Source organism: Rattus norvegicus, chromosome 7 (genome assembly GCF_021556685.1).
Source record: "Rattus norvegicus strain SHRSP/BbbUtx chromosome 7, alternate assembly SHRSP_T2T, whole genome shotgun sequence".
Taxonomy (NCBI): Eukaryota; Metazoa; Chordata; class Mammalia; order Rodentia; family Muridae; genus Rattus; species Rattus norvegicus.
In genome coordinates this window covers 76,660,638-76,687,837 of record NC_141540.1, presented here as the reverse complement: position 1 = coordinate 76,687,837, position 27,200 = coordinate 76,660,638, and the positions used below count along the sequence as shown (strand labels likewise).

Sequence of the window (27,200 nt, the reverse complement as noted above, 5' to 3'; positions counted from 1 at the left end):
AAGAAATGTTCAGCGTCCTTAGTCATCAGGGACATGCAAATCAAAACACCCCTGAGATTCCACATCACACCAGTCTGAATGGCTAAGATCAAAAACTCAGGTGACAACAGATGCTGGCGAGGATGTGGAGAAAGAGGAACACTCCTCCATAGATGGTAGAATTGCAAGTTGGTACAACTACTCTGGAAATCACTCTGTAGGTTCCTCAGAAAATTGATCATAGTACTACCTGAGGTCCCAGCTATACCTCTCCTGGGCATATACCCAAAAGATGCTCCAACATATAGCAAGGACACATGCTCCACTATGTTCATAGCAGCCTTATTTATAATAGCTAGAAGCTGGAAAGAACCCAGATGCCCTTCAACAGAGGCATGGATACAGAAAATGTAGTACATCTATACAATGGATTACTACTCAGTTATTAAAAACAATGACATGAAATTCTTAGGCAAATGGATGGAACTAGAAAATACTGATTGAGGTAACCCAGAAAAACACACATGGTATGCACTCACTGATAAGTGGGTACTAGCCCAAAAGCTTGGAATACCTAAGAAATAATTCATAGATCATAAGAAGCCCAAGAAGAAGACCAATATGTGGTGCTTCATTCCTTCTTAGAAGGGAGAACAAAATACTCACGGGAGGAAATACAGGACAAAGAGTGGAGCAGGGACTGAAGAAAAAGTCATCCAGAAACTGCCCTTCCCAGGGATCTATCCCATATACAGCCACCAAACCCGGTCACTGTTCCTGATGCCAAGAAGTGCTTGCTGACAGGAGACAGATATGGATGTCTCCTGAAAGGCTATGCCAGAGCCTTACTGATAGAGATGAGAATGGTTGCAGCTAACCATTGGACTGAACAAGGGAACCTCAATGTAGGAGTTAGAGAAAAGAAAGATTAAGGGAGCTGAAGGGGTTTGCAACCCTATAGGAAGATCTACATCAACCAACCAGACTGCATTAGAGCTCCCAGGGACTAAACTACTAGCCAATGAGTATAGATGGAGGGACCCAAGACTCCAGCCACACATGTAACAGAGGATGGCATTGTCCAGCATCAATAGGAGGAATACCCCTTGGTCCCGTGAAGGTTCATTTCCTCAATGTAGGGTAATGCCAGGACATTAAGGTTGTAATGGGTGGGTGGGTGGGAGTGGGAGCATCTTCATAGAAGCAGGGGGAGTGGTTATTAGAGAAGGGGAAAGGGGATAACATTTGAAATGTAAATACAGAAAATATCCAAGAAAATAAAATTAAAAACAAAACAACAACAAAAATACAACATATGTTATTGTTCTGCCTTACAGCGTGTAGTTAAACCACTTTTGTCAAGACTCTGCAGAGAGAAACGTTTCAAAACACTTCTGGTGGTGTGCTGTGGCTTCTTGCCATTTTTGCAGACTTGAGATGATTGGCAGAGTGATGGCAGCTGAGGCAGACTCGTGGAGGACATGTGATACTTGGAGAGAGTATAAATAGGACTCAATGGTCAGCGACTGAAGTTGGGCTGGGCTTGGTCTCACTTCTTGGCTGATCTTCATTTCTTTGAGAGAGGCACAGCTAAGAAGTTCTCCTGGCATTCCTAATCCGTCCTGCTACTCCTGTTAGTTAGGCTGAGGCCTGGCTGTTCCTGGTGAGTCATGCCCCCACTGCTGCTGTTCTGACACTACTGAACTGGACTGCTGGTGTATCCCTGAAGTGGATGGAGCTGCTGATTTCCTGACAGTGCAGATGGGAGTTGCTCCACAGAACCTTTCTAAACAGGTCCACTCTCTGTAACCTTTCTTTCCACTGCCTCTGGTGAGTGGTGGTTAGAAGGGAGGTTAAATTAAGAACTATCATTAAGAGTAGGTTTGGAAAAAAATTAAAGTTACATAATCTGCCTTTTAAAACTAGGTGGTGCATTAAGAAACTGGAGGGCACTGACTTCAAAATATATGACAAATTCTTCATATTAATGATGAATATTTTCATAAAGAGGATATGAAGAAAGGACAAAGTACTTGTAGTTTGCAGTTCGTTAGAACTCAATGTTTCTCAACATTCATAATCTAGGCAAGACCAGAGCCCAACTGACACTTGCCTATGGCAGGCCCTTAGCCAACATAGTAACTGTTTACACCCACATAGCTCCTCCCATGTGCTAGACCTGTGCTGAGTGTTGTCTACAGTACTACCCACAATTTATAGACCAGAAAGCTGAAGAACAGAAACATTATATAACTTGCCCATGGTCATCAGCTGAGCTAGTATGTGGAACCAAAACAAAACAAAAAACCAAAAAAAAACCAATAAACAAAGCCAACCAACCAACCAAACACCAAAACCAAGGTACACTACAGTTTGCCTTTCTGTACTTCCTCTAACATTTTGTTTGTTGCACTCTGAAATAATTATTACCAAATATGATTTTAGTACAGATCTAAGAGGGAGGAATATTCCTACTTAGTGGGAATTAATGCATGCAGTATTTATTGATATTTACTTTTACTTCAGCTGGTAGTTTTACACACCAACCGTTTTTGCATTTTGTGCCTTTGTTTTGGTGTATGTGGTGTGTGCATATGTACTTGTGCCCATGTGCATGGCAGCTAGCAGAGGATTCTGGGCTTCCTGTACTGTCCTCTCATTCACTCCACTGAGACTGTCTCTCACTGAGTCTTGAGTGAGGCTGGCTGCAGGCAGGCCTCAGTAGCCCTGCTTCCTCTGCCGACTGCTGTGCTCAGGCTGCAGGCACATCCATAGCCATATTCAGCTTTTTAGGTAGGCACTGGAGATTCAAACTGGAGTATTCATGTGCTCTTACCTGCTGAACCATCTTCCCTGCTCCTCACGAACATTTTTAATGCCGAATAGTAAACATCAAACACTCTGGTTATTAAGCATAGTCTTTTGTTTCCAGAAAGAAACAGTTCCCCTCCCCCTCTTTAAATGCAAGAGTCTTTAATAGGAAAAGAGAAATAGGCTAATAAAATTTCTACCACCAAATAAAGTGACAGGACAAGAATGACTTCAGTATTCTTCCAGTTTGCAAATGTTTTCCATTTACTCTAAAAGCACATCTTACTGACAGATTCCTTCCCCACCTCTTTTCTGAAGGGCAAAGAATGCTAGCATTTCAAACTATTTACTACTTTTTATTTCCAAAAATCTCATTTACGTTTTAAGTTTTTCTAATTCTACCTCAACAGACTTTTCTCGTAATGAACTACAAAGTGAGCTCTCTCACTACACCATCAGAAAGAATGAGTGAGGCACCCACAGCAAGGCACGAGGACTTTGGAGCATGTGAAAACAGAGAACTGGACACAAGTCCTTAGGAGTAACTCCTGGCTGCCAGCGAGGATTGCTCTAGTCTCCCACTATCTCCTCTTTCCTTCTTTTGCAAATTAACTCCCAATTTCCCCTTAACTAGGTGTGGCCAAGTGACCTAATTCTGGACTCTGGATCTTGGCAGCATAGCAGTACAGGATGTGGGCTTCGAGAAACATCCTTAAGGGAGGAGAATGGCTCTGTCTGTTCTTTCCTTTTCCTAGATCAGAGTAAGAACAAAGTACTTGAAACTTGTGCAGCCATCTTGGACTATGGCAAACATCAAGTGCTAGAGACAACATTAAGCTGATGATGCCTGGTCTGCAAGGCTGTGTGTAGGCAGTTCTAGATTGCCTACTTCAGTGTCTCTCACGTAGGAGAGGCGGTAAGCCTCAGTTTAAGATCTTGGTAATTCATATTTTCTGATACACAACAAAAAAGCCCCAGCAGCATTTCTCACACTAGGATTCTCATCTCATAGGGTCTCTAAGTTTCCTGTGATCAGTGCTCAATCTTTGTGACTCTGTACTCTTTTTTGAGAGAAGACACCCAAGGAGACTCACTTAACTCTGCAGATGACATGAGGACAGCAGTGATCACTCTGCAGGGCTGGTTTCAGGTTTCATATCCATGTAAGGCCTTGCAGAGAGAACCACACTGGCACAGCCACACCCCTTACCTCCACAATGTGGAATCTTCTCACGACATACTTCTCACTGGCCTGACTTCTGCCTATCACTTTTGACTTCTAAGAATTGCCAAAGAAGTGTCTGTCAGGTCCTGAGCATTTCTTGCAATCACTTTTTCTCGATCAAAACTGCTTTTTTTGTTTATAACTTTTGTCATCTCTGAGATCACTAGCAAGGATTCTCATTTCTAGTCCGTCTCTCTTTTTCTCCTTCTATCTTTTACCAGATCACTGGACCAATCTACTTTAAGGATTGAACTACCAATGGCATATTTACCAAGCTATACAATAAAAGTTAAACTTCATGTTCTCCATGTAGTCTAAGCAGTACAACCCATGACGTATGGCTCTGGAGAAATCTCAGTGTGAGTTTTATGTACTTTTATCTCCTCCTCGCTTTCTGCAATTACTAAACTTTTAGACCCTCATTTATCTTCCTAACATGAAGATCAGAGTACTTATTTCATGGGTTTTTAGAATCAATGGAAGAGACATGGCATATAAAATGGCAAGTTTGGTGCTTTGTGCAAATTCAGTGCTCAGTGAATGCACCACCTCTTTTCCCTTAACAGAATCCAGACTCAAATGCAATGGCCACAACTTACGATTGTCTACTAACTCGACCCTAGCTCAGCCTGCCGTTGTCAAATCAGACTGCATTTTACTCCCTAGAAATGGGAGGTTGAACTCAATTTCAGAACCTCAGAATGAACACTAATAAATGTTTGTGGGTGATGGATGGTGCTGGATCAGCTACTAAGAGTTTGTGACTTCCAGAAGCCATTGTCTCCATTTTAGATTAAAAGAGGAAATATAAAATACTGTATGCCCTGAATACACTCTAATCATTCTGTTTTCGTGGTGCTATAAAAGTCTGGAAAGACCTAGGAATAGATCCCACAGAACTTCTGATCACCTCAATAGACAAAGATGAGGGGATTCTCAATTTTAAGCATTTTTTAATTATTTTTTAATGGTACTGTGAATTGAACCCAGGACCTCACATATGGTAGACAAGTGCTACTCTATTACTAAGCTACAGCCCCAGTCCAAATGTTGATTTAAAAAATATCCTCAACCTCCCATCTTTATTTCTTGAAATTCTACTTGTTCATCACTGACCACCTAGATATCCACCTCTTCTGTGAAACCTTGTTCTGGTGGCTCCAGTGAGTTAGTTGTAGACTTGCTTCTGTTAAAAGGCACACTTTTTGTGTCTTAGCCAGTCTACAACAGGATATGCCTGGTGTGTGTGTGTGTGTGTGTGTGTGTGTGTGTGTGTGTGTGCGTGTGTGCGTGCATGTGCGTGTGTGTACTTGCTGTCCTTTCTAGGAAGTGACAGTGCCTTGAGGGTAGAGCTTGAGCCTTCTCATAGCCTAGCCTTGGCCTCCTCATCTCTGTTTTTATATTTCCTCTTTTCATCCAAAAAGGAGGCAGTGGCTTCTGGAAATCACAGCTTAGTAGCCGATCCAGCGCCGTCCATCACCCACAAACATTTATTAGTGTCCACTGGGTACACAGCTTTTCCCTTTCCCAACTTCCTATGGCTGGCTCAGATTCTCACTTCCTCTAGGCCAATCCAGATTTCTTCTCATTTCTGCATTTCAACAACAATGAACCTCATATCTGGCTTTGAGCATTCCTCCTAAAGATGATGGATAGGCACAAAGCCTTCTGGGACACATTAGTACAGCTGCCAGTGGGCAGGAGGTGCTTATAAAATAAAAAGCTCAGGATTCTGGGAACACATGTGCAGCTATAAGTGAACCGCCCAATGCTGCTGAAAAGAAACACCCAAGACTACTTCCTTTTATTCTTTTTAAGTTATGTGTGGAAGAGGCAAATCATATTACATTGTGAATAACCATGATCTCTGCCTGTTGGGTCCATGTGCTCTAGAATTATAGGGAACTTATAAAGTCAATTTTAGAGCAGTAAAAAGTCTTTTTACTTTATTTCATAATATCAAGTATGCATGCCTGATGTGGAATATTTTCCACATAATCATACAAAAGAAAAAATGCACACAACTGTAAATTTTAATGAAGTTTTAGTTTGGCATCTAGATAAACAATGGCCTAATGCTATTAGTGAACTAAAACCACAACAGTCCTTATCTGCAGACCTCAACACACCTTACTGTGAACTAAAGCTTTTAAAAACCAAACACGAGTTCAAGGCTCTTTTCCACTGTCTCTTCTATTAGATTCAGTGTATCTGGTTTTATGTTGTGTCCTTGATCCACTTGGACTTGAGCTTTGTGCATGGTGATAAATATGGGTCTATTTTCATTTTTCTACATACAGACATCCAGTTAGACCAGCACCATTTATTGAAGATGCCTTCCTTATTCCATTGTATATTTTTGGCTTCTCTGTCAAATATCAAGTATGTATAAGTATGCGGTTTTATTTTTGGGTCTTCAGTTCTATTCCATTGATCAGCCTGTCTGTCTCTGTACCAATACCATGCAGTTTTGATCACTCTGTAGTTGTAGTGCTTGAGGTCAGGGACGGTGATTGCCCCAGCTGTTCTTTTATTGTTAAGAATTGTTTTTGTGATTTTGGGTTTTTTGCCTTTTCAGATGAATTTGAGAATTGCTCTTTCCATGTCTTTGAAGAATTGTGTTGGGACTTAGATGGGGATTGCATTGAATCTGTAGATTAACCTTGAGTAGGATGGACATTTTTACTATGTTAATTCTGCCAATTCATGAGCATGGAAGATCTCTCCATTTTCTGAGGTCTTCAATTTATTTCTTGAGAGACTTGAAGTTCTTATCATACAGATCTTTCACTTGTTTGGTTAGAGTTACCTCAAGATATATTATACTAACTGTGGCTATTGTGAAGGGAGTTGATTGTCTAATTTCTTTCTCAGCCTGTTCATCATTTATATAAAGGAAGGTTACTGATTTATTTGAGTTAATTTTATATCTGGCCACTTAGTTGAAGTTGTTTATCAGCTGGAGAAGTTCTCTGGTAGAATTTTTGGGGTTGCTTATGTATATATCATATCATCTGCAAACAGTACCTTGAACTCATTGGCACAAGAGGGAAATTTCCTAAACAGAACTCCAATGGCTCATGCTCTAAGATCAAGAATTGATAAATGGTATCTCATGAAACTGGAAAGCTTCTGTAAGGCAAAGGACACAGTCAGTAAGACAAATCGGCAACCTATAGATTGTGAAAAAATCTTCACTAATCTCACATCTGACAGAGGGCTAATATCCAAAATATAAAGAACTCAAGAAGTTAATCACCAAAAAACAAAAAACAAACAAACAAACAAACAAAAAAACAAACCAAAAAAACCCAAACAAACAAAAAAAAACCTATCCAAAATGGGATATAGAACTAAACCAAGAATTCACAACAGAGGAATCTTGAATGGCTGAGAAGGACCTAAGGAAAGTCCTTAGTGATGAGAGAAATTCGAATCAAAACGACCCTGAGATTCCACCTGACACCAGTCAGAACGGCTAAGATCAAAACCTCAGGTGGCAACACATGTTGGCAAGGATGTGGAGAAAGAACAACACTCCTCCATTGCTGGCAGGACTGTAAACTGGTGCAAGCACTCTGGAAATCAATTTGGAGGTTCCTCAGAAAATTGGAGATAGACCTACCTAAAGACCCAGCAATACCATTCTTGAGAATATACCCCAAAGATGCCCCACCATGCCACAGGGGCACGTGTTCCACTATGTTCATAGCAGCCTATTTGTGACAGCCAGAAGCTGAAAACAACCCAGATGTCCCACAACAGAAGAATGGATATAGAAAATGTAGTTCATTTACACAATGGAATACTACTCAGCTATTAAGAACAAGGACATCCTGAGTTTTGCAGGCAAATGGATGGAACTAGAAAATATTATCCTGAGTGAGGTGACTCAGACCCAAAAGGACATGCACAGTACGTACTCACTAATAAGTGGACATTAAGCCCAAAAAAGTACAGAATACCCAAGACACAGTCCACAAAAGTCAGAAAGGTCAACAAGCTGAAGGGCCCAGGTGAGAATGCTTCAGTCTCACTTGTGAGGGAGGAGAAAGCAACCACAAGAGGTGGGGGGAGTGACAGGAAAGTGAAAGGGGATGGGGGTATGGGGAGAGAGGAACATGAGGGCCAACAGAAAGGGTGGAAGCAGGTGATGCTGGGAGGAAGGAGGTTGAGAGGACCCTCTAGAATGTACCAGAGACCTGGGAAGTGAGAGACCCTCAGGACTCAAAGGGGGGTGGGACCCTAGATCCCTAGATGAAATGCCCTACAGTGGGGAGAGGGAACTTATTGAACCCATCTCCAGCAGAAAGACAGGGCATCAAGTGAGGATGGGGTTGCTAACTCACAGTCAAAACTCTGACCCATAATTCTTCCTGTCTGAAAGAAATGCAGGGATAGAAATGGAGAAGAGCCTGAGGAAAAGAAGGTTCAGTGACAGGCCCCAAGTGGGATCCAGCTCAAGGGGAGGCTCTAAGACCTGAAACCATTACTGAGGCTATAGGCATTCACAAACAGGGACCTATCATGACTGCCCTCCAAAAGAACCAACAAGCAGCTGAAAGAGTCAGGTGCAGATATGTGCACCCAATCAATGAACGGAAGCTGCTGACCTCTCTGGTTGAATTAGGGAAACGCTGGAGGAAGCTGAGGAGGAGGGCAACCCTGTAGGAGGACCAGCAGTCTCCTGGACCCCCAAGATCTCTCAGACACTGGATCACCAACCAGGCAGCATATACCAGCTGAGATGAGTCCCCAACACATATGCAGCCTCCAGAGGAGTCCCAGGTCTGGGTTCAGTCAGAAAAGATGCACCTAACCCTCAAGAGACTGAAGGTCCCAAGAAGTTTAGAGGCCTGGTGGGGTGGGGACATCCTGTGGTGACTGGGGGTTGGGGATGTGCAACAGTCGGGGGGGGGGTGTGGACTGGGAGGGGAGTGTAAAATTAAATAAATAAAAATTAAAAAAGAGGCCAAACATGGCTCTGCTCCCAGACCCGGTGAGAGAGAGACCCAACCGCCTGGTCAGGTGGGCACTCCTGAGGCTGCAGAGCGGAAGAGACCACCAACACTGCTCACCCCTGCCCACATCCCTGGCCCAAGAGGAAACTGTATAAGGCCTCTGGGCTCCCGTGGGGGAGGGCCCAGGAGCGGCAGGACCCCTGCCACAGACACCGCCGGACCCTGAAGGAAACAGACCGGATAAACAGTTCTCTGCACCCAAATCCCGTGGGAGGGAGAGCTAAACCTTCAGAGAGGCAGACAGGCCTGGGAAACCAGAAGAGACTGCTCCCTGCACACACATCTCGGACGCCAGAGGAAAAAGCCAAAGACCATCTGGAACCCTGGTGCACTGAAGCTCCCGGAAGGGGCGGCACAGGTCTTCCTGGTTGCTGCCGCTGCAGAGAGCCCCTGGACAGCACCCCACTAGCAAACCTGAGCCTCGGGACCACAGGTAAGACCAAATTTTCTGCTGCAAGAAAGCTGCCTGGTGAACTCAAGACACAGGCCCACAGGAACAGCTGAAGACCTGTAGAGAGGAAAAACTACACGCCCGAAAGCAGAACACTCTGTCCCCATAACTGACTGAAAGAGAGGAAAACAGGTCTACAGCACTCCTGACACACAGGCTTATAGGACAGTCTAGCCACTGTCAGAAATAGCAGAACAAAGTAACACTAGAGATAATCTGATGGCGAGAGGCAAGCGCAGGAACCCAAGCAACAGAAACCAAGACTACATGCCATCATCGGAGCCCAATTCTCCCACCAAAACAAACATGGAATATCCAAACACACCAGAAAAGCAAGATCTAGTTTCAAAATCATATTTGATCATGATGCTGGAGGACTTCAGGAAAGACCTGAACACACTTAGGGAAGCACAGGAAAACATTAATAAACAAGTAAAAGCCTACAGAGAGGAATCGCAAAAATCCCTGAAAGAATTCCAGGAAAACACAATCAAACAGTTGAAGGAATTAAAAATGGAAATAGAAGCAATCAAGAAAGAACACATGGAAACAACCCTGGATATAGAAAACCAAAAGAAGAGACAAGGAGCTGTAGATACAAGCTTCACCAACAGAATACAAGAGATGGAAGAGAGAATCTCAGGAGCAGAAGATTCCATAGAAATCATTGACTCAACTGTTAAAGATAATGTAAAGCGGAAAAAGCTACTGGTCCAAAACATACAGGAAATCCAGGACTCAATGAGAAGATCAAACCTAAGGATAATAGGTATAGAAGAGAGTGAAGACTCCCAGCTCAAAGGACCAGTAAATATCTTCAACAAAATCATAGAAGAAAACTTCCCTAACCTAAAAAAAGAGATACCCATAGACATACAGGAAGCCTACAGAACTCCAAATAGATTGGACCAGAAAAGAAACACCTCCCGTCACATAATTGTCAAAACACCAAACGCACAAAATAAAGAAAGAATATTAAAAGCAGTAAGGGAAAAAGGTCAAGTAACATATAAAGGGAGACCTATCAGAATCACACCAGACTTCTCGCCAGAAACTATGAAGGCCAGAAGATCCTGGACTGATGTTATACAGACCCTAAGAGAACACAAATGCCAACCCAGATTACTGTATCCAGCAAAACTCTCAATTAACATGGATGGAGAAACCAAGATATTCCATGACAAAACCAAATTTACACAATATCTTTCTACAAATCCAGCACTACAAAGGATAATAAATGGTAAAGCCCAACATAAGGAGGCAAGCTATACCCTAGAAGAAGCAAGAAACTAATCGTCTTGGCAACAAAACAAAGAGAATGAAAGCACACAAACATAACCTCACATCAAATATGAATATAACAGGAAGCAATAATCACTATTCCTTAATATCTCTCAATATCAATGGCCTCAACTCCCCAATAAAAAGACATAGATTAACAAACTGGATACGCAACGAGGACCCTGCATTCTGCTGCCTACAGGAAACACACCTCAGAGACAAAGACAGACACTACCTCAGAGTGAAAGGCTGGAAAACAACTTTCCAAGCAAATGGTCAGAAGAAGCAAGCTGGAGTAGCCATTCTAATATCAAATAAAATCAATTTCCAACTAAAAGTCATCAAAAAAGATAAGGAAGGACACTTCATATTCATCAAAGGAAAAATCCACCAAGATGAACTCTCAATCCTAAATATCTATGCCCCAAATACAAGGGCACCTACATATGTAAAAGAAACCTTACTAAAGCTCAAAACACACATTGCACCTCACACAATAATAGTGGGAGATTTCAACACCCCACTCTCATCAATGGACAGATCATGGAAACAGAAATTAAACAGTGATGTAGACAGACTAAGAGAAGTCATGAGCCAAATGGACTTAACGGATATTTATAGAACATTCTATCCTAAAGCAAAAGGATATACCTTCTTCTCAGCTCCTCATGGTACTTTCTCCAAAATTGACCATATAATTGGTCAAAAAACGGGCCTCAACAGGTACAGAAAGATAGAAATAATCCCATGCGTGCTATCGGACCACCACGGCCTAAAACTGGTCTTCAATAACAATAAGGGAAGAATGCCCACATATACGTGGAAATTGAACAATGCTCTACTCAATGATAACCTGGTCAAGGAAGAAATAAAGAAAGAAATTAAAAACTTTTTAGAATTTAATGAAAATGAAGATACAACATACTCAAACTTATGGGACACAATGAAAGCTGTGCTAAGAGGAAAACTCATAGCGCTGAGTGCCTGCAGAAAGAAACAGGAAAGAGCATATGTCAGCAGCTTGACAGCACACCTAAAAGCTCTAGAACAAAAAGAAGCAAATACACCCAGGAGGAGTAGAAGGCAGGAAATAATCAAACTCAGAGCTGAAATCAACCAAGTAGAAACAAAAAGGAACATAGAAAGAATCAACAGAACCAAAAGTTGGTTCTTTGAGAAAATCAACAAGATAGATAAACCCTTAGCCAGACTAACGAGAGGACACAGAGAGTGTGTCCAAATTAACAAAATCAGAAATGAAAAGGGAGACATAACTACAGATTCGGAGGAAATTCAAAAAATCATCAGATCTTACTATAAAAACCTATATTCAACAAAATTTGAAAATCTTCAGGAAATGGACAATTTCCTAGACAGATACCAGGTATCGAAGTTAAATCAGGAACAGATAAACCAGTTAAACAACCCCATAACTCCTAAGGAAATAGAAGCAGTCATTAAAGGTCTCCCAACCAAAAAGAGCCCAGGTCCAGACGGGTTTAGTGCAGAATTCTATCAAACCTTCATAGAAGACCTCATACCAATATTATCCAAACTATTCCACAAAATTGAAACAGATGGAGCCCTACCGAATTCCTTCTATGAAGCCACAATTACTCTTATACCTAAACCACACAAAGACACAACAAAGAAAGAGAACTTCAGACCAATTTCCCTTATGAATATCGACGCAAAAATACTCAATAAAATTCTGGCAAACCGAATTCAAGAGCACATCAAAACAATCATCCACCATGATCAAGTAGGCTTCATCCCAGGCATGCAGGGATGGTTTAATATACGGAAAACCATCAACGTGATCCATTATATAAACAAACTGAAAGAACAGAACCACATGATCATTTCATTAGATGCTGAGAAAGCATTTGACAAAATTCAACACCCCTTCATGATAAAAGTCCTGGAAAGAATAGGAATTCAAGGCCCATACCTAAACATAGTAAAAGCCATATACAGCAAACCAGTTGCTAACATTAAACTAAATGGAGAGAAACTTGAAGCAATCCCACTAAAATCAGGGACTAGACAAGGCTGCCCACTCTCTCCCTACTTATTCAATATAGTTCTTGAAGTTCTAGCCAGAGCAATCAGACAACAAAAGGAGATCAAAGGGATACAGATCGGAAAAGAAGAGGTCAAAATATCACTATTTGCAGATGACATGATAGTATATTTAAGTGATCCCAAAAGTTCCACCAGAGAACTACTAAAGCTGATAAACAACTTCAGCAAAGTGGCTGGGTATAAAATTAACTCAAATAAATCAGTTGCCTTCCTCTATACAAAAGAGAAACAAGCCGAGAAAGAAATTAGGGAAACGACACCCTTCATAATAGACCCAAATAATATAAAGTACCTCGGTGTGACTTTAACCAAGCAAGTAAAAGATCTGTACAATAAGAACTTCAAGACACTGAGGAAAGAAATTGAAGAAGACCTCAGAAGATGGAAAGATCTCCCATGCTCATGGATTGGCAGGATTAATATGGTAAAAATGGCCATTTTACCAAAAGCAATCTACAGATTCAATGCAATCCCCATCAAAATACCAATCCAATTCTTCAAAGAGTTAGACAGAACAATTTGCAAATTCATCTGGAATAACAAAAAACCCAGGATAGCTAAAGCTATCCTCAACAATAAAAGGACTTCAGGGGGAATCACTATCCCTGAACTCAAGCAGTATTACAGAGCAATAGTGATAAAAACTGCATGGTATTGGTACAGAGACAGACAGATAGACCAATGGAATAGAATTGAAGACCCAGAAATGAACCCACACACCTATGGTCACTTGATTTTTGACAAAGGAGCCAAAACCATCCAATGGAAAAAAGATAGTATTTTCAGCAAATGGTGCTGGTTCAACTGGAGGGCAACATGTAGAAGAATGCAGATCGATCCATCCTTATCACCCTGTACAAAGCTTAAGTCCAAGTGGATCAAGGACCTCCACATCAAACCAGACACACTCAAACTAATAGAAGAAAAACTAGGGAAGCATCTGGAACACATGGGCACTGGAAAAAATTTCCTGAACAAAACACCAATGGCTTATGCTCTAAGATCAAGAATCGACAAATGGGATCTCATAAAACTGCAAAGCTTCTGTAAGGCAAAGGACACTGTGGTTAGGACAAAACGGCAACCAACAGATTGGGAAAAGATCTTTACCAATCCTACAACAGATAGAGGCCTTATTTCCAAAATATACAAAGAACTCAAGAAGTTAGACCGCAGGGAAACAAATAACCCTATTAAAAAATGGGGTTCAGAGCTAAACAAAGAATTCACAGCTGAGGAATGCCGAATGGCTGAGAAACACCTAAAGAAATGTTCAACATCTTTAGTCATAAGGGAAATGCAAATCAAAACAACCCTGAGATTTCACCTCACACCAGTGCGATTGGCTAAGATCAAAAACTCAGGTGACAGCAGATGCTGGCGAGGATGTGGAGAAAGAGGAACACTCCTCCATTGTTGGTGGGATTGCAGACTGGTAAAACCATTCTGGAAATCAGTCTGGAGGTTCCTCAGAAAATTGGACATTGAACTGCCTGATGATCCAGCTATACCTCTCTTGGGCATATACCCAAAAGATGTCTCAACATATAAAAAAGACACGTGCTCCACTATGTTCATCGCAGCCTTATTTATAATAGCCAGAAGCTGGAAAGAACCCAGATGCCCTTCAACAGAGGAATGGATACAGAAAATGTGGTACATCTACACAATGGAATATTACTCAGCTATCAAAAACAACGAGTTTATGAAATTCGTAGGCAAATGGTTGGAACTGGAAAATATCATCCTGAGTGAGCTAACCCAATCACAGAAAGACATACATGGTATGCACTCATTGATAAGTGGCTATTAGCCCAAATGCTTGAATTACCCTAGATCCCTAGAACAAACGAAACTCAAGACGGATGATCAAAATGTGAATGCTTCACTCCTTCTTTAAATGAGGAAAAAGAATACCCTTGGCAGGGAAGGGAGAGGCAAAGATTAAAACAGAGACTGAAGGAACACCCATTCAGAGCCTGCCCCACATGTGGCCCATACATATACAGCCACCCAATTAGACAAGATGGATGAAGCAAAGAAGTGCAGACTGACAGGAGCCGGATGTAGATCGCTCCTGAGAGACACAGACAGAATACAGCAAATATAGAGGCGAATGCCAGCAGCAAACCACTGAACTGAGAATAGGTCCCCTATTGAAGGAATCAGAGAAAGAACTGGAAGAGCTTGAAGGGGCTCCAGACCCCAAAAGTACAACAATGCCAAGCAACCAGAGCTTCCAGGGACTAAGCCACTACCTAAATACTATACATGGACTGACCCTGGACTCTGACCCCATAGGTAGCAATGAATATCCTAGTAAGAGCACCAGTGGAAGGGGAAGCCCTGGGTCCTGCTAAGACTGAACCCCCAGTGAACTAGTCTATGGGGGGAGGGCGGCAATGGGGGGAGGGTTGGGAGGGGAACACCCATAAGGAAGGGGAGGGGGGAGGGGGATGTTTGCCCGGAAACCGGGAAAGGGAATAACACTCGAAATGTATATAAGAAATACTCAAGTTAATAAAAAAAAAAAAAACAAGTAGAAAAACATGGAAATATGTCTTAGAGGCATAAGACAAAAAAGAAAGAGAACAAAAGTATAATGAACCACTGGTTTCTGCATTAGGACTCAGTAAATACCAAATATAAGAAATATACAAAAGGAAAAAAAAAAAAAGAAATACTCAAGTTAATAAAAAAAAAAGATATAAGCACACACACACAAAAAAAAGATATAAGCACAAAAAAAAAAAAAAAAAAAAAAAAAAAAGAGGCCAAACATGACATGCAAAGTGAGCTTATGTGGCACACACCGCTGTGCCACAGAGCTGTTGTACTGGCCAAGGGAAGTGCTAACTTTAAAGTAACTGTGATAAGGAATGACATCATATGTATCTTGGATGGCAGGGGAGAGAGAGAAGGGATTAAAGTGGCATGAATCATCATGGCAGGAGCAAGAGGAGAATCTAGAAAAAAACATAGCAAAAATATTCTATTGTTTCTGTTTTTTTTTTTTTTCCGTTCTTTGTTCCTTTTTAGGGAGGAGTCCTTCTAGAGCCCTCTTTGAGGATGGCCCTTCCTCAAAGGCACTCCCTGGGTTCCTATCCTCCATGCTAGCCATTCTCCCAAAGGAAGATGATGCCCAATCCTAAGTTATTTTGCTATCTATTCAAAGTGGCTTCACTTTGATTTTTACAGTTATATTCGTGTTACATTGAAAACTAATTTTTCTGGGATTACAGAGAAGGCTCAGCAGCTCAGAGTACTTACCTGCTCTTCAGAGTACTGCCTCAGTTCCTAGTACCTTTATTGGATGGCTGACTACTGGCTGTTACTCCAGGTCCAGGGGACCTGATACCGTCTTCTGGCCTCCTTAGATACCTGCACTCACATGTGCACGTTCCCACATGCAGATACACACATATACACATAATTAAAAATGGATCTTCCAAAAAGACAACAAAAAAAGAAAAAGAAAAACCAACTTCCTGAATTTTAAAGTTCATAAATGAAAAGAACTGAGCATAAGTGACTTCTTTGGCATAAGATTCTTTTTCTCCATCAGAATAAATGAACAACACCACTGACTTTGCCTTGTTTCTTATTCTTTTTTTTTAAGATTTATTTATTAAATGTATATGAGCATACTGTTGCTGACACAGGAGAAGAGGCGAGAAGAGGGCATCAGATGGTTATGAACCCAACATGTGGTTGCTGGGGATTGAACTCGTGACCTTTGGAAGAGCAGACAGTGAGTGGTCTTAACCACGGAGTCATCTCTCCAGCCCTGCCTTGTTTCTGCCTATCTCCTGTACAGATTCCTTTAAGAATTTTTAAACACGATTTCTGTTCTCAAAAGCATTACAAATTAACTGAAGATTTCACGAAGGAAGAAAAATCATTCAATTTGGGAATTCTTGACATCTGAAGGGCAAATTTCAGAGGGGGAAATAAATGTGTTACTAATAAACTGTCAAAGCACTTTCTTGGTTAAAGATAGTTTACTCAAGGGGGCTAGCCGGAGAGAGAGCTCACTAAGTTCAAGAGAGAGAGAGAGAGAGAGAGAGAGAGAGAGAGAGAGAGAGAGAGAGAGATAGAGAGAGAGAGAGAGAGAGCGCTAGCTAGCTCAGTGGTTAGCACCTGCTTTTCTTCCAGAGGTGATGAGCTCACTCACGATACCCACACCAGGCAGATTACAAGTGACTGACATCCAGCTCCAAGAGCTGTGATGTCTCTGGCCTCTGCTGGTACCAGCGTTCAAATATATACACCCACAGACATAATTAAAAAGACATTTTAAAGTTAGTTCTTGTTCTATCAATACTGTATTCTTGTTTTCTCATTAATATGCTGTGTATAACAATCAGCCAAACTAAATATTATCCCCTCACATAAAAATAACATAATAGACCTATATGAAAATTAAAATATCCATCCATGTGTGGTGGTATTCTTTAAGCCTAGGTTGTGTTTTATTACTTTTTCTTTGTTTGTTTTGTTTTTCAAGACAGGGTTTCTCTGTGTAGCTCTGGCTGTCCTCAAACTGGATCAAGAAATCCACCTCCTCTGCCTCCCAAGTGCTGGGATTAAAGGTAGGGACAGGTGGAGCTCACTGAGTTCAAGCCCACTGTGGTTTATACACAGAGCAAATACCAGGTTAACCAAGGCTGAACAGCAAGACCCTATCTCGAAAAAAAAAATACATTGGGAACTCTTGGAGGTAGACTTTGTAAAGCAGAATCCTTAACAGATTCAGTAGCGTGAGGGAGAGGAAAACCTGAGAACTGCCAGACACAACCACATTAACAGAAAGTTCTTATACTTGAGTCCGTTTACAACACAGCCCTCCACACTCATTCCAGGCTGTGGCAGGACCCAACCCCAGTTCTTACTGATTATACCATCTACGTTTTCATCTTAGTTCACTTGACAGATCCTACTTTTGATGACATGTCAGTATTATAACCTTAAAATTTACGTAATAAAATTATAAATGGACACAAAATAAGTTCATTATGGTTATTATGAGCTCAGGTTTTTAGTTAGAACCTATGGTTAGATGAATATTATCATTTTCTTATATCTTCCTTTAGGATTCCAAAATAAGATATGAAGAATTTCTTTATATATCTCATTAATAGTGATGGTATATCATGGTGGTATGCTAGCCTATAAATTGGAAGAGTCAGAAGCTTAAGTTTTAGTGAACTAATGGCCATGAAGGAAAAGTAATCAAAACTCAATTCTGTTTTTAGGAATAAGGCCAACAGATAGCCTTGTTCTGGTGTTCAGGAAATAGCCTCTGTTAGGGAAAATGGTCTTGGCCAAGTACTGAATGAGCTCACCAAGAGCCTGTGGTGTATAGTGAGTTCATGTCACATGCCACGGAAGCACAGCATGCTCCATGCTGACACAGCTTCCTTCAGACGTCAGTGTGTACACTTTACCACCACAGTGTCAATGCACGCAGCACCCCTGCACAGCAGGCAGCAGGAACTGCATCTATGGATCTACACTAACAATTTTTGAGCAACTCTGTTGCACTGGCTACTATGGGGAACAGAGTGGTAAGCTAGATACGGCCCACTCCTTGAGATACACAATCTGAGAAGGGACAGGATTAGAAGGCAATGAATGAATAAAATGAACAGCAGCAGCAGCAGCAGCAGCAGCAGCAGCAGCAGCAGCAGCAGCAGCAGCAGCAGCAGCAGCACAGTAGTGGCATGAACGCTCCAGGATTTCAGGAGGAGGACAGCACATTTAGACACACTGTTCTAAGAGTAGACAGGATTTCAGTTTCTAGGAGAGGAGAAATTCAAGGCATGCGGGCTTGTTTTATTTTATTATTTTATTTTTATTATCAACTTGACACAAATTATAGAGCCAGGAGGGTAGAGGGAACCAAGTGAGGAGTTACACAGATCAGGTTGGCCTGTAGGCATGTCTCAGGAGCATTTTAGTGATTGTTAATTGATCTAGGAAGGCTGGATTAAGAAGCAAGCAGATCACAAGCCAGGAGAGAAAGCTAGTAAACACTAGTCCTCTGTGGCTTCTGCTTGAGTTCCTATCCTGACTTCCTCCAGGGGTAGGCCGTGACCTAGAAGTGTAAACTGAAATAAACCCGTTCTGCCCCCAGTCTGCTTTGGTCATGGTGTTTGTCACAACAGAAATCAAACTAGACAAGGGAAAGTGGGTAGTTAAGGCTGGTTTGGGGAATACTGAGGAGGCTCGTTCACCGAGCAGGCATGCTCCCAGTCCAGGGCCTAACAGGCTTCATGCAGGCACAGCAGGTAACAGAGTCATGGAGGTTTCCCTCAGGGAACTGTACAATCCATCTGTTCCCAGAGGGTGTGAGAAGGCTAGGCTGGACGGGAGAAGAGGCTACAATGACACTGAGTAGTCTCTTAATACTCTCGAGGGATTTGTGTGAAATGAGGAGAGAGGGGGAATGAGTATTTAAGACCTCACTATGTGCAAAGACATTTACTTAAGAATATTAGCTATAATGTCCTATTTATTGTAAATAATTGGTATATATCATTACTTTTAGACAAGGAAATAGAAGCTACAGATCAGAAGTTTACCAAAGGAAACTGAGTTGGTAATTCAAACAGCCAGGAGAAGAGACTTCAAAGCGCACACTACTTGCACTGAACTGACCAAGAGCCCCTGTTTCATACATTCCTTCCATCTAGGACCAGCCATTTAACATCCCTGAGCGTCCAGCACAGACTTTGAGACCACTGCAATAAAACAACTGTGGGAACAGGAAGTAGGGAGACTCCTCTCCCTCAGTGCTAGAGTGAGGCTCTGACACATACGCGAGCCTGTCTCAGTTGCTCTCTGATCCCTAAGAGCAACTCTAGGTTTGGCATTTTATATACAAACGATGAAATCCAAGTTGATCTGAGCTATGGCCAATCTACAAATTTCCTGTTCTCAACTTCTCCAAGGAAATAAGACAGCTTATATGATTCTAAGATTGCAACTTACGAGTTGTTTCTATCAATGAGACCCACTCCCAGCCCCAAGTTAAACTCTGGTCCTCACAGACAGACCATGAGGACAGCTCCAGCACTTCAGGAGCTTGGCATAAGGGCTTCTCTCTGCTTCTCCAGCCTGGTTCCTTTAACCATAATGTGAATTCTAGAGCAAGCTCTCGTCAGCTTCCAGAATCTGAAGCACTGTCTTGTTCCCTAGCGCCTCTTTGACTTTGAACTTTGCTCATATCTTGGTTCCTTATATTTTTATTAAGTTAGAAACATTACATGACCTGATACTGACTCTGGCTGCTGACAATCACCAAGCTTCCTGCATGCTGCCTGGGCCCCTGGAAATGCTACAGTTCTCCTTCCTACACATGCATATATAAATACAGTACACAAGTAATGTACCTATCTTTGCTATGACTGATGTAAGAGGTATGCTCTAAGCATTTCCTCATAATGCTTTTACTTTGGAAAAGACAAACCCAGCCTCTACACACCTGCAGCACGTCGCCCAGGTCTGCTGTGCTAATATCTGGATCCTCTGTGGTGTTGAAAGGCACGGGAGTTATCCGTATGAGGGTGAGCACTCGAGGCTCTGGGTACCTCCACAGCATCATCCCGGGACTCTCTTCTGTTTCATTATAAAACAATACTTCATTCATACCAGGGAGTTTCAAAGGTTCTGCCAAATAAAAACAAATTGTTAAGTTTTTAAGAAGGAACATGTTGGTTTCTCAGAGAGAGAATAAAAGAAAACCACACAAAGAAACTAACTGGTCAGTTTAAATAGGATTTGCGATGGGGAAAGTACGTTTTAGGGAATGATTGGTATATATGTCTTCCCTACTGTAGTGGGGCGAAGGTGCTGTCAAGGGCTCCATGGCGCTATTTACTGCACTCATTTCAAAGTACAGCTGGGCACCAGCACTGTCGCTCCTGCAGCTGACACTTACCTGCATCCTGTATGTACTGAAAGATGCCTGTCCGCAGGTCATCTGAACTTTGTTCAGTCTTAAAAGCTTGAGCCTTTTCCATAGGAGATGGTGTTTGGGGTGCTGATTCAGGAACTGGCATTTCAGACTTGCCTTCCTCCTTAAGATAACCATCGAATAATTCATGGAGAAGAGCCAAGCAATTCAAATGTTCTTGACCCCAGAAAACCTTCAAAAGGGTGTGAAAAAGTTAACAGTGTTTAAATAAAAACATCCCTTGAGGATAATTATGTACCATGTTGTCATGTTTGAATTAATATGAGACTATAATCATGCTCAGTTTAATTACTGATAATAAACTATAGTTTCTAAGAATTAATAATTTATTGTTTGGAATTCTAATGCTTGAATAAATAAACAACAGTCAAAAATTACATATTGTATGGATAACAAATTTTAAGCTATAGATTAATGGTGATAGATATTATATTGCTGTATAGTACTATTTGTGAATTCATTTAGCAAGGCAAAAAGAAACATTCTTAAAGTCTTAAAGGGCAAAATTAGGAAACACAGCTTCTCTAGGTCAAATATTAATCAAATGATACTAACAGCCCCATGGAATAGCTTCTTCCCTTTGTCATGAAACTGAATAGTCCTGGCCATATGGCTGCTTTCTAGCAAGAGAAAAGGAAGCTGACCAACGGACTTGAATTTAGAAGGCTCCCAGAGTCTGTGTTTAGTGACACTGTCAACGTACAACTCCACCCTGACAATCCAGTGTTTAGCATCTGATGAGTCTGAGAGCCAAGGATAGAGCTGTAAAGCTATCTTGACCAGTGAGGCACAATAATTAGTGTCAAGTTGCTAGAATACAGAGGATAAACTTTGTTTTTCTCTTATAACTGTTCTTAATGTTTACTTTTTGCCTCAGAAAAATATAGTACAGTTAAAATTCAATATGAAGTTGCACAAAAGCCTTTTCAAAGCCACAAAATACTTTCTTGGGAATGTCCCCAAATTGTGAATCATGTCAGTAAAAGAAGTGAGTTGAAAAATTATAACTTTTTGATGAGTTTAAGACATTTCCGCTTAATACACTCCCTTTACTGATAAACTCCAGTTTTATAACAGTGTGAATCCTGGTACATGAAGGCGCGTGAAGATGAAGTTGACAGGTACCTACCCATGTGCTATTGAGAGACAGGACAGATGCTCACATACACCACGAATAAGCACACTGTAAGAGGCTGGAAATTCCTGTGACCATGATAGACTTTCTACAACACTGCTTGATGCATGCTGACTACTCTATAATGACAAGACCCCACCATTCAAAATGTCCAACTAGCATTTCCCCTGCCAGTATATAGCCAAAGGAAACAAAAACGGGTGTCCATGGAAAAACTTGTCTGCAGATGGTCACAGAAACATTACCTGTTCAGTTCAAAGTAGAATAGTTCAAAGTGGAAAGACTTCTTCAGCTGATGAATGAACGGTAAGAAACTGCTCTAAAATTGACCATGGTGATGAGGATCACAAGCCGTTAATATACAAACAACAATTATAACTAAACCTGACCCATTGAACATGCTGTCAAAACAGGTAAATTGAACTGTATAGGACTCACTCTTCAATAGCACTGTTAAAGTTAAAGAGGCACCATACTCAAAAATTAAATTTTAGTGAAGTACTTCAAAACAAAACAAAACACAGGGTAGTTAAAAGTGCACGGGAAAACACAGACCTGTAGCAGACCACCTCTTAAATCCATGGATATTTTTGGTATGGACTGTTGTGGCCCTGGATTACCACTGTGTTTACACCATTTAGCTTCCAGATTGACAGCAGCAGAAAATGGTCCTATGAGAATCCGACTTCTCTCCTTGAGGCTTGTTTTAAGGAGAGCATCACTAATGTTGAGGAGGAATGATGATCCAAGGCTTGCACCTGAAGGAGAGACGTGGAAACAGTGCACAGTGTAATTATTCCCTCACACACACAGGTCAGGGAAGGACTAGGTGGGACTTTAAACAATGCTGAGTCCTCCTTTCCAGGTCTTCCCAGTTGGCTTTCCGCCAGTTTCATGCCATTACTATAGAATTCTAGTTATGAAGCAGGTAGACATTCACATTCCTAAGAAAGTGCTATTTGTCAAAACATGACTTTTTCCATGTGTGAGCACTTTAGGTTTTATGAGCGAAGACATTTTCATTAAATTGTGCAAGTTTTTCCAACACGGACACTAAGGATAAGAGTGGCTGCTTCACTTGTCCATTATTAGCATGATGTGATTGGGCAATTTTCTATGATTTCTTACAGCAACAGAGTACAGTATATTACTTTGCTAGACACTTAAGGTTTGGGTTGGCCCATGTTAAAATTCAAAACAATCAAAATACCTAACATATGCTTCCTAAAAACTTTAATCCAAACTTCACACATCATAACCACTTGGGGTTTATAAAGTCTTAGAACAGATAGTGGCAGGTTAGATTTATGAGGAACAGTGTATGCTATAGTTCAAAGTAAACACACCCAGAAAAGGAATACACTTTAAAATGTAGGTTTCCTTTTGAACTTGGAGTGGGAGCGTTGATGAAAACCTTTCCACAAAGACTACAGCAGACTTCAAGAAACTCAAGAGCACAGAGCAAGGGGCCAGTTCATTTTGCTCCCAAGAAACTCATATTCTAAATTGTCATTATGAAAATTGAATTTCACCAGGCCAGAGGCATAATACATAGGGATTATTTTCCTAATGCTATTTGATCCTGCAAAAAGATGAAAGATTAGGAAACACCTTAGATCCAGGGTGTATGCCTTTTCTTTTTTTTTTTTGAGCTGGGGACCGAACCCAGGGCCTTGTGCTTGCTAGGCAAGCGCTCTACCACTGAGCTAAATCCCCAACCATGCCTTTTCAAAGTACAGCACCCATAATGACTTTACAGTTCTGTGGAGAATTGAAAATTTCATATGTTGTTCGTACTTTCTGTGGAAATAAGATACACATCTTTAGATCCTCCATGGAAGGCATGAGAGCCACATGTGTCTGGGCTATAGCATGGTAAAAAGTTACCATGTTGAGAAATCAATTAAATCTTTTTATCAAACATGTACTGCTGAAACTTAATTTTTACAATTACCGTGAGTTTTTTTTGTACTAATATGGAACCCTAAATACTCACTTTATGAATCAAAATTCAGTATTATTATTTGTGGCTTAAATTAAACGAACTATATTCACTGGAAATTATACCTTTAAGTTAGTGTTTTTGATCTACCTCTGTAGGGTTATTGGGGTCCTGCGTCTGCTCCACCACAGGCATGACCACTGGGGAGTAGAACACTGGAAGTTGACCACATGTGTCAGGCTGTAGGGAAGCCACAGGACACTTCACCGGGATGGGGAAGCACAGTCTGAGTGAGGTTCCTGGTACAGAAGGGGTTCCCAAGTCTGCAAGCAGGCCAGGGCCATTGGTTCTCAGGCTCTTGGGCATCCAGGCACCACTGGGAGCTGCTGAATTGCTGAGAACAAGGTGGAGGCTGGGGCTGGATGTAGCCTGGGGCCTAGGGGTAAAAGAGGGGGGCTCCAGGTGGTCCCGCAGGGGAGAGTCTTTGGCGGGCTTGAGCTTGAGCTTGGTTTGGCAGTCATGGCTGGGAGTGCAGGGGGGCCTTCTACTGGAGATTAGACGGTGGCTCTGTAGGCAAAGGCCTTCTCCATAACTACCCATAGCGAATCCCCATGAGAAGACAATTTTAAGACATTTATTGTCATGGAGGAAAGTGGATGAGTAAAATCATACCCCATTTCTTATGGTGGGTCTGAGATTAAATACTTTTGCAAGGAGGAGTGTCTGGGAAGGAAAGTTCATTGGCTAAGCCTCCAGGCCTTTAGGTACCTCATTATAACATAGATCTAGTGCTAGTATATGTGTGTTTGCTGGTGTGTGTGTGTGTGTGTGTGTGTGTGTGTGTGTGTGTGTGTGTGTGTGGTGCGTGTGTGTGCATACACATGTTGATGTGTGCATTTGCATGGGAAGGTCAGATGTCCTTCTACCTTTGTTTTTGGGACAGTGCCTCTTTCTGGGAATTGTAGCTCTCCAAACAGGCTAGTTTGGCTGGCTACTAAGCCCCAGGAATACTCTGGCCTCTATTTCCCCAGCACTGGAATTACAAATTACCACCACATCAACTTTTTAATGCAAGTGCTGGGCAATCAAATCTGGGTCCTCAGGTTCTCATAGAGCATTTTAAAGACAAATCTGTCTCCACAGCATCTGATACATGTCTTCTAGACAGCTGGATTTTGAAAGGTTGAGTGTCAATCTTCTTTTCATGCCAACTTTAGTGAACCTGACTTGGTTTCCAAGGCTATATGGTAACTTGGTTGTTTTGACAGTGTCCATATAGCCAAGTCTAACTCAGACAAGGGCCACTCTCCTGTTATCTATTCATTAGGACTTTGGACATTCATTATTGAACTATTTACTAGTTACCTACCATACATTTAGTACGACAAGAAAAAGAACTCATTTAGAATTTTTTTTACAGCAGATCACCGGGGCTCTGAGTTCTCTAAGTACTAGGAGGTTAGAGTCAACCAACAAGATAATGTAGTGCCAGGCAAATGAAGTGCTGGGGAACACAAACACTTCCTTGTTAGCTTATAAACGCTTTTGTTCTTGCATTATAAAAACCCACTTTATGTCCTATCAATTCTTATATTTTGATTTAGAATGTTGCTGTTCATCTGTCCTCTGTCTGGTCTCCTAAACTTCCCCCAGAGCCTTGTCCTCTTTTCTGCTCTGATTTTCCTAATCATTTACAGTTTGCGCTTGCTTGTGTCTTATTCGCCTTACTAACACTGACTTATTTAAGCAGAGAAATGGCACTGAGAATTAATACCATGGTTTCAAACACTCTACCATGTGAAAACTCACAAGCAAGTATCAGACTGTCTGCCCTTGAACAAACCTTTATTCCTGAGCCCACCTTTGCCAAGCAAGTGGGGAAGTCATTTCTTCTTACCCTCCATCACCAGACCCACAAGCCTAGTTCCCAGTTACCTTTGCTTGGAAAGTAGCTTCTTTCCTCTCTCATCTGCTCTCTATCCACCCCACTGCTGCATGCGGGCATCTTCACACTCATAGGCCTAGGTCCAGACCATCGATCAGCTCATCCCTAGCTGTACTCAGCCTAACTTGGCTTCTACAGCTCCTCAGTCTGAGGAAAGCCATATTATCACAACAGGTGCAGGACCACATGCCGGATAAAACAGCAGAAACCATGTGAACGGACAACCTCGCATGTCTCCCTTGAAACTCACTAATCCTACAGAAGTGCTGTGTGAGTAGAAGTACTTAGATGAACACCTGGACACAGAATTTAGAACAACAATGATAAACTCTATCCTCTATTCCAGAGAGTTAAAAAAAAACAAAGAAACACTTCAGTGAACGCCAAGATGATAACAATAAACACTTGAGTGACTTCCAAGAAAATACAAATACATAGATGAATAAAATGATGAAGAAATTACTAGGATCGTGTTACTAGAGCCTAGAAAGAGGCATGCCAAAACGCACCAGGAAAATGCACGCCCCACGAATACATGCATGCCTGGTCCTTTTTTCATCACCTTTCTTTTTTTTTTTTTTTCTGGTCATATACCTAAAAGGTTAGGTGTGGTTCACTTTTGAGACTTAGAGGACTAACTCAATCCATTGCCATGAGTCTTCCCTACCTGCCCTGCCGCACTAATAACACATCAACCCACCATGACTGCTCCCCAGTAAGGGACCTGGTTGTCTGTGACAGCACAGACAGGTTTACCCACAAGTATCTGCCAGTGAATTTATAACAGTGTATCTGTCACATGTTTTTAAAAGCTACCATGTGGTGACAGGACTCACGGCAGGGATATCTGTGCTCCTCCCCTTTCTTCTGTCCTAAGGAAGCAGTCTCTGCAGCAGCCTCCCTCCATTCTGGCTTTAGTCATTAGAGAACACACTGAAGGGCTTTCTCAGGCTAGAATGAAGCACACCCATGGACCCGCCACTTAAGAAAAGGTAAGTTAAGGTGGACTTCTGCACTGTTGGACACCATGTCCACAATGGAAATTATAATTTATTCCCTAAATTTTCAAATGTTAGAAGAAATTATTTTTTAAAATTAAAAATATTTCTCAACTGAAAGATATGAAATTATTATAACCTTTAAAATAATAAATGTTATTAAAATTACTTCTTTAACTAGAGACCTAGCCTTCTTATTTTGTTAGATTTGTGACAAAGTCTCACTAGGTAGATGTTAGCTGGCCAGAAACTAAGTGGACCAGGCTGGCCTTGAACTCATAGAAACCCACACACCTCTGCCTCCTAAGCACGGAAACTAAAGGCATAAACCACCTCATCCCACTGACCA

The 27,200-nt window shown here is 41.5% G+C and overlaps 1 protein-coding gene across 12 annotated transcripts in view; it reads right to left on the bottom strand.

Annotated features, from left to right (window-relative positions):
- The window catches only part of Vps13b (vacuolar protein sorting 13 homolog B), a 570,082-nt gene that overhangs the window by 130,973 nt on the left and 411,909 nt on the right, over nucleotides 1–27,200 (bottom strand). For all 12 annotated transcript variants that reach the window (XM_087557395.1, XM_087557397.1, XM_087557399.1 and 9 more), the window contains 3 exons: nucleotides 22,522–22,724; nucleotides 20,796–21,003; nucleotides 20,340–20,524 (listed from right to left, as the gene is read on the bottom strand). In XM_087557395.1, the coding sequence (XP_087413521.1) occupies nucleotides 20,340–20,524; nucleotides 20,796–21,003; nucleotides 22,522–22,724 (596 nt within the window). The remainder of the gene's footprint in view (nucleotides 1–20,339; nucleotides 20,525–20,795; nucleotides 21,004–22,521; nucleotides 22,725–27,200) is intronic.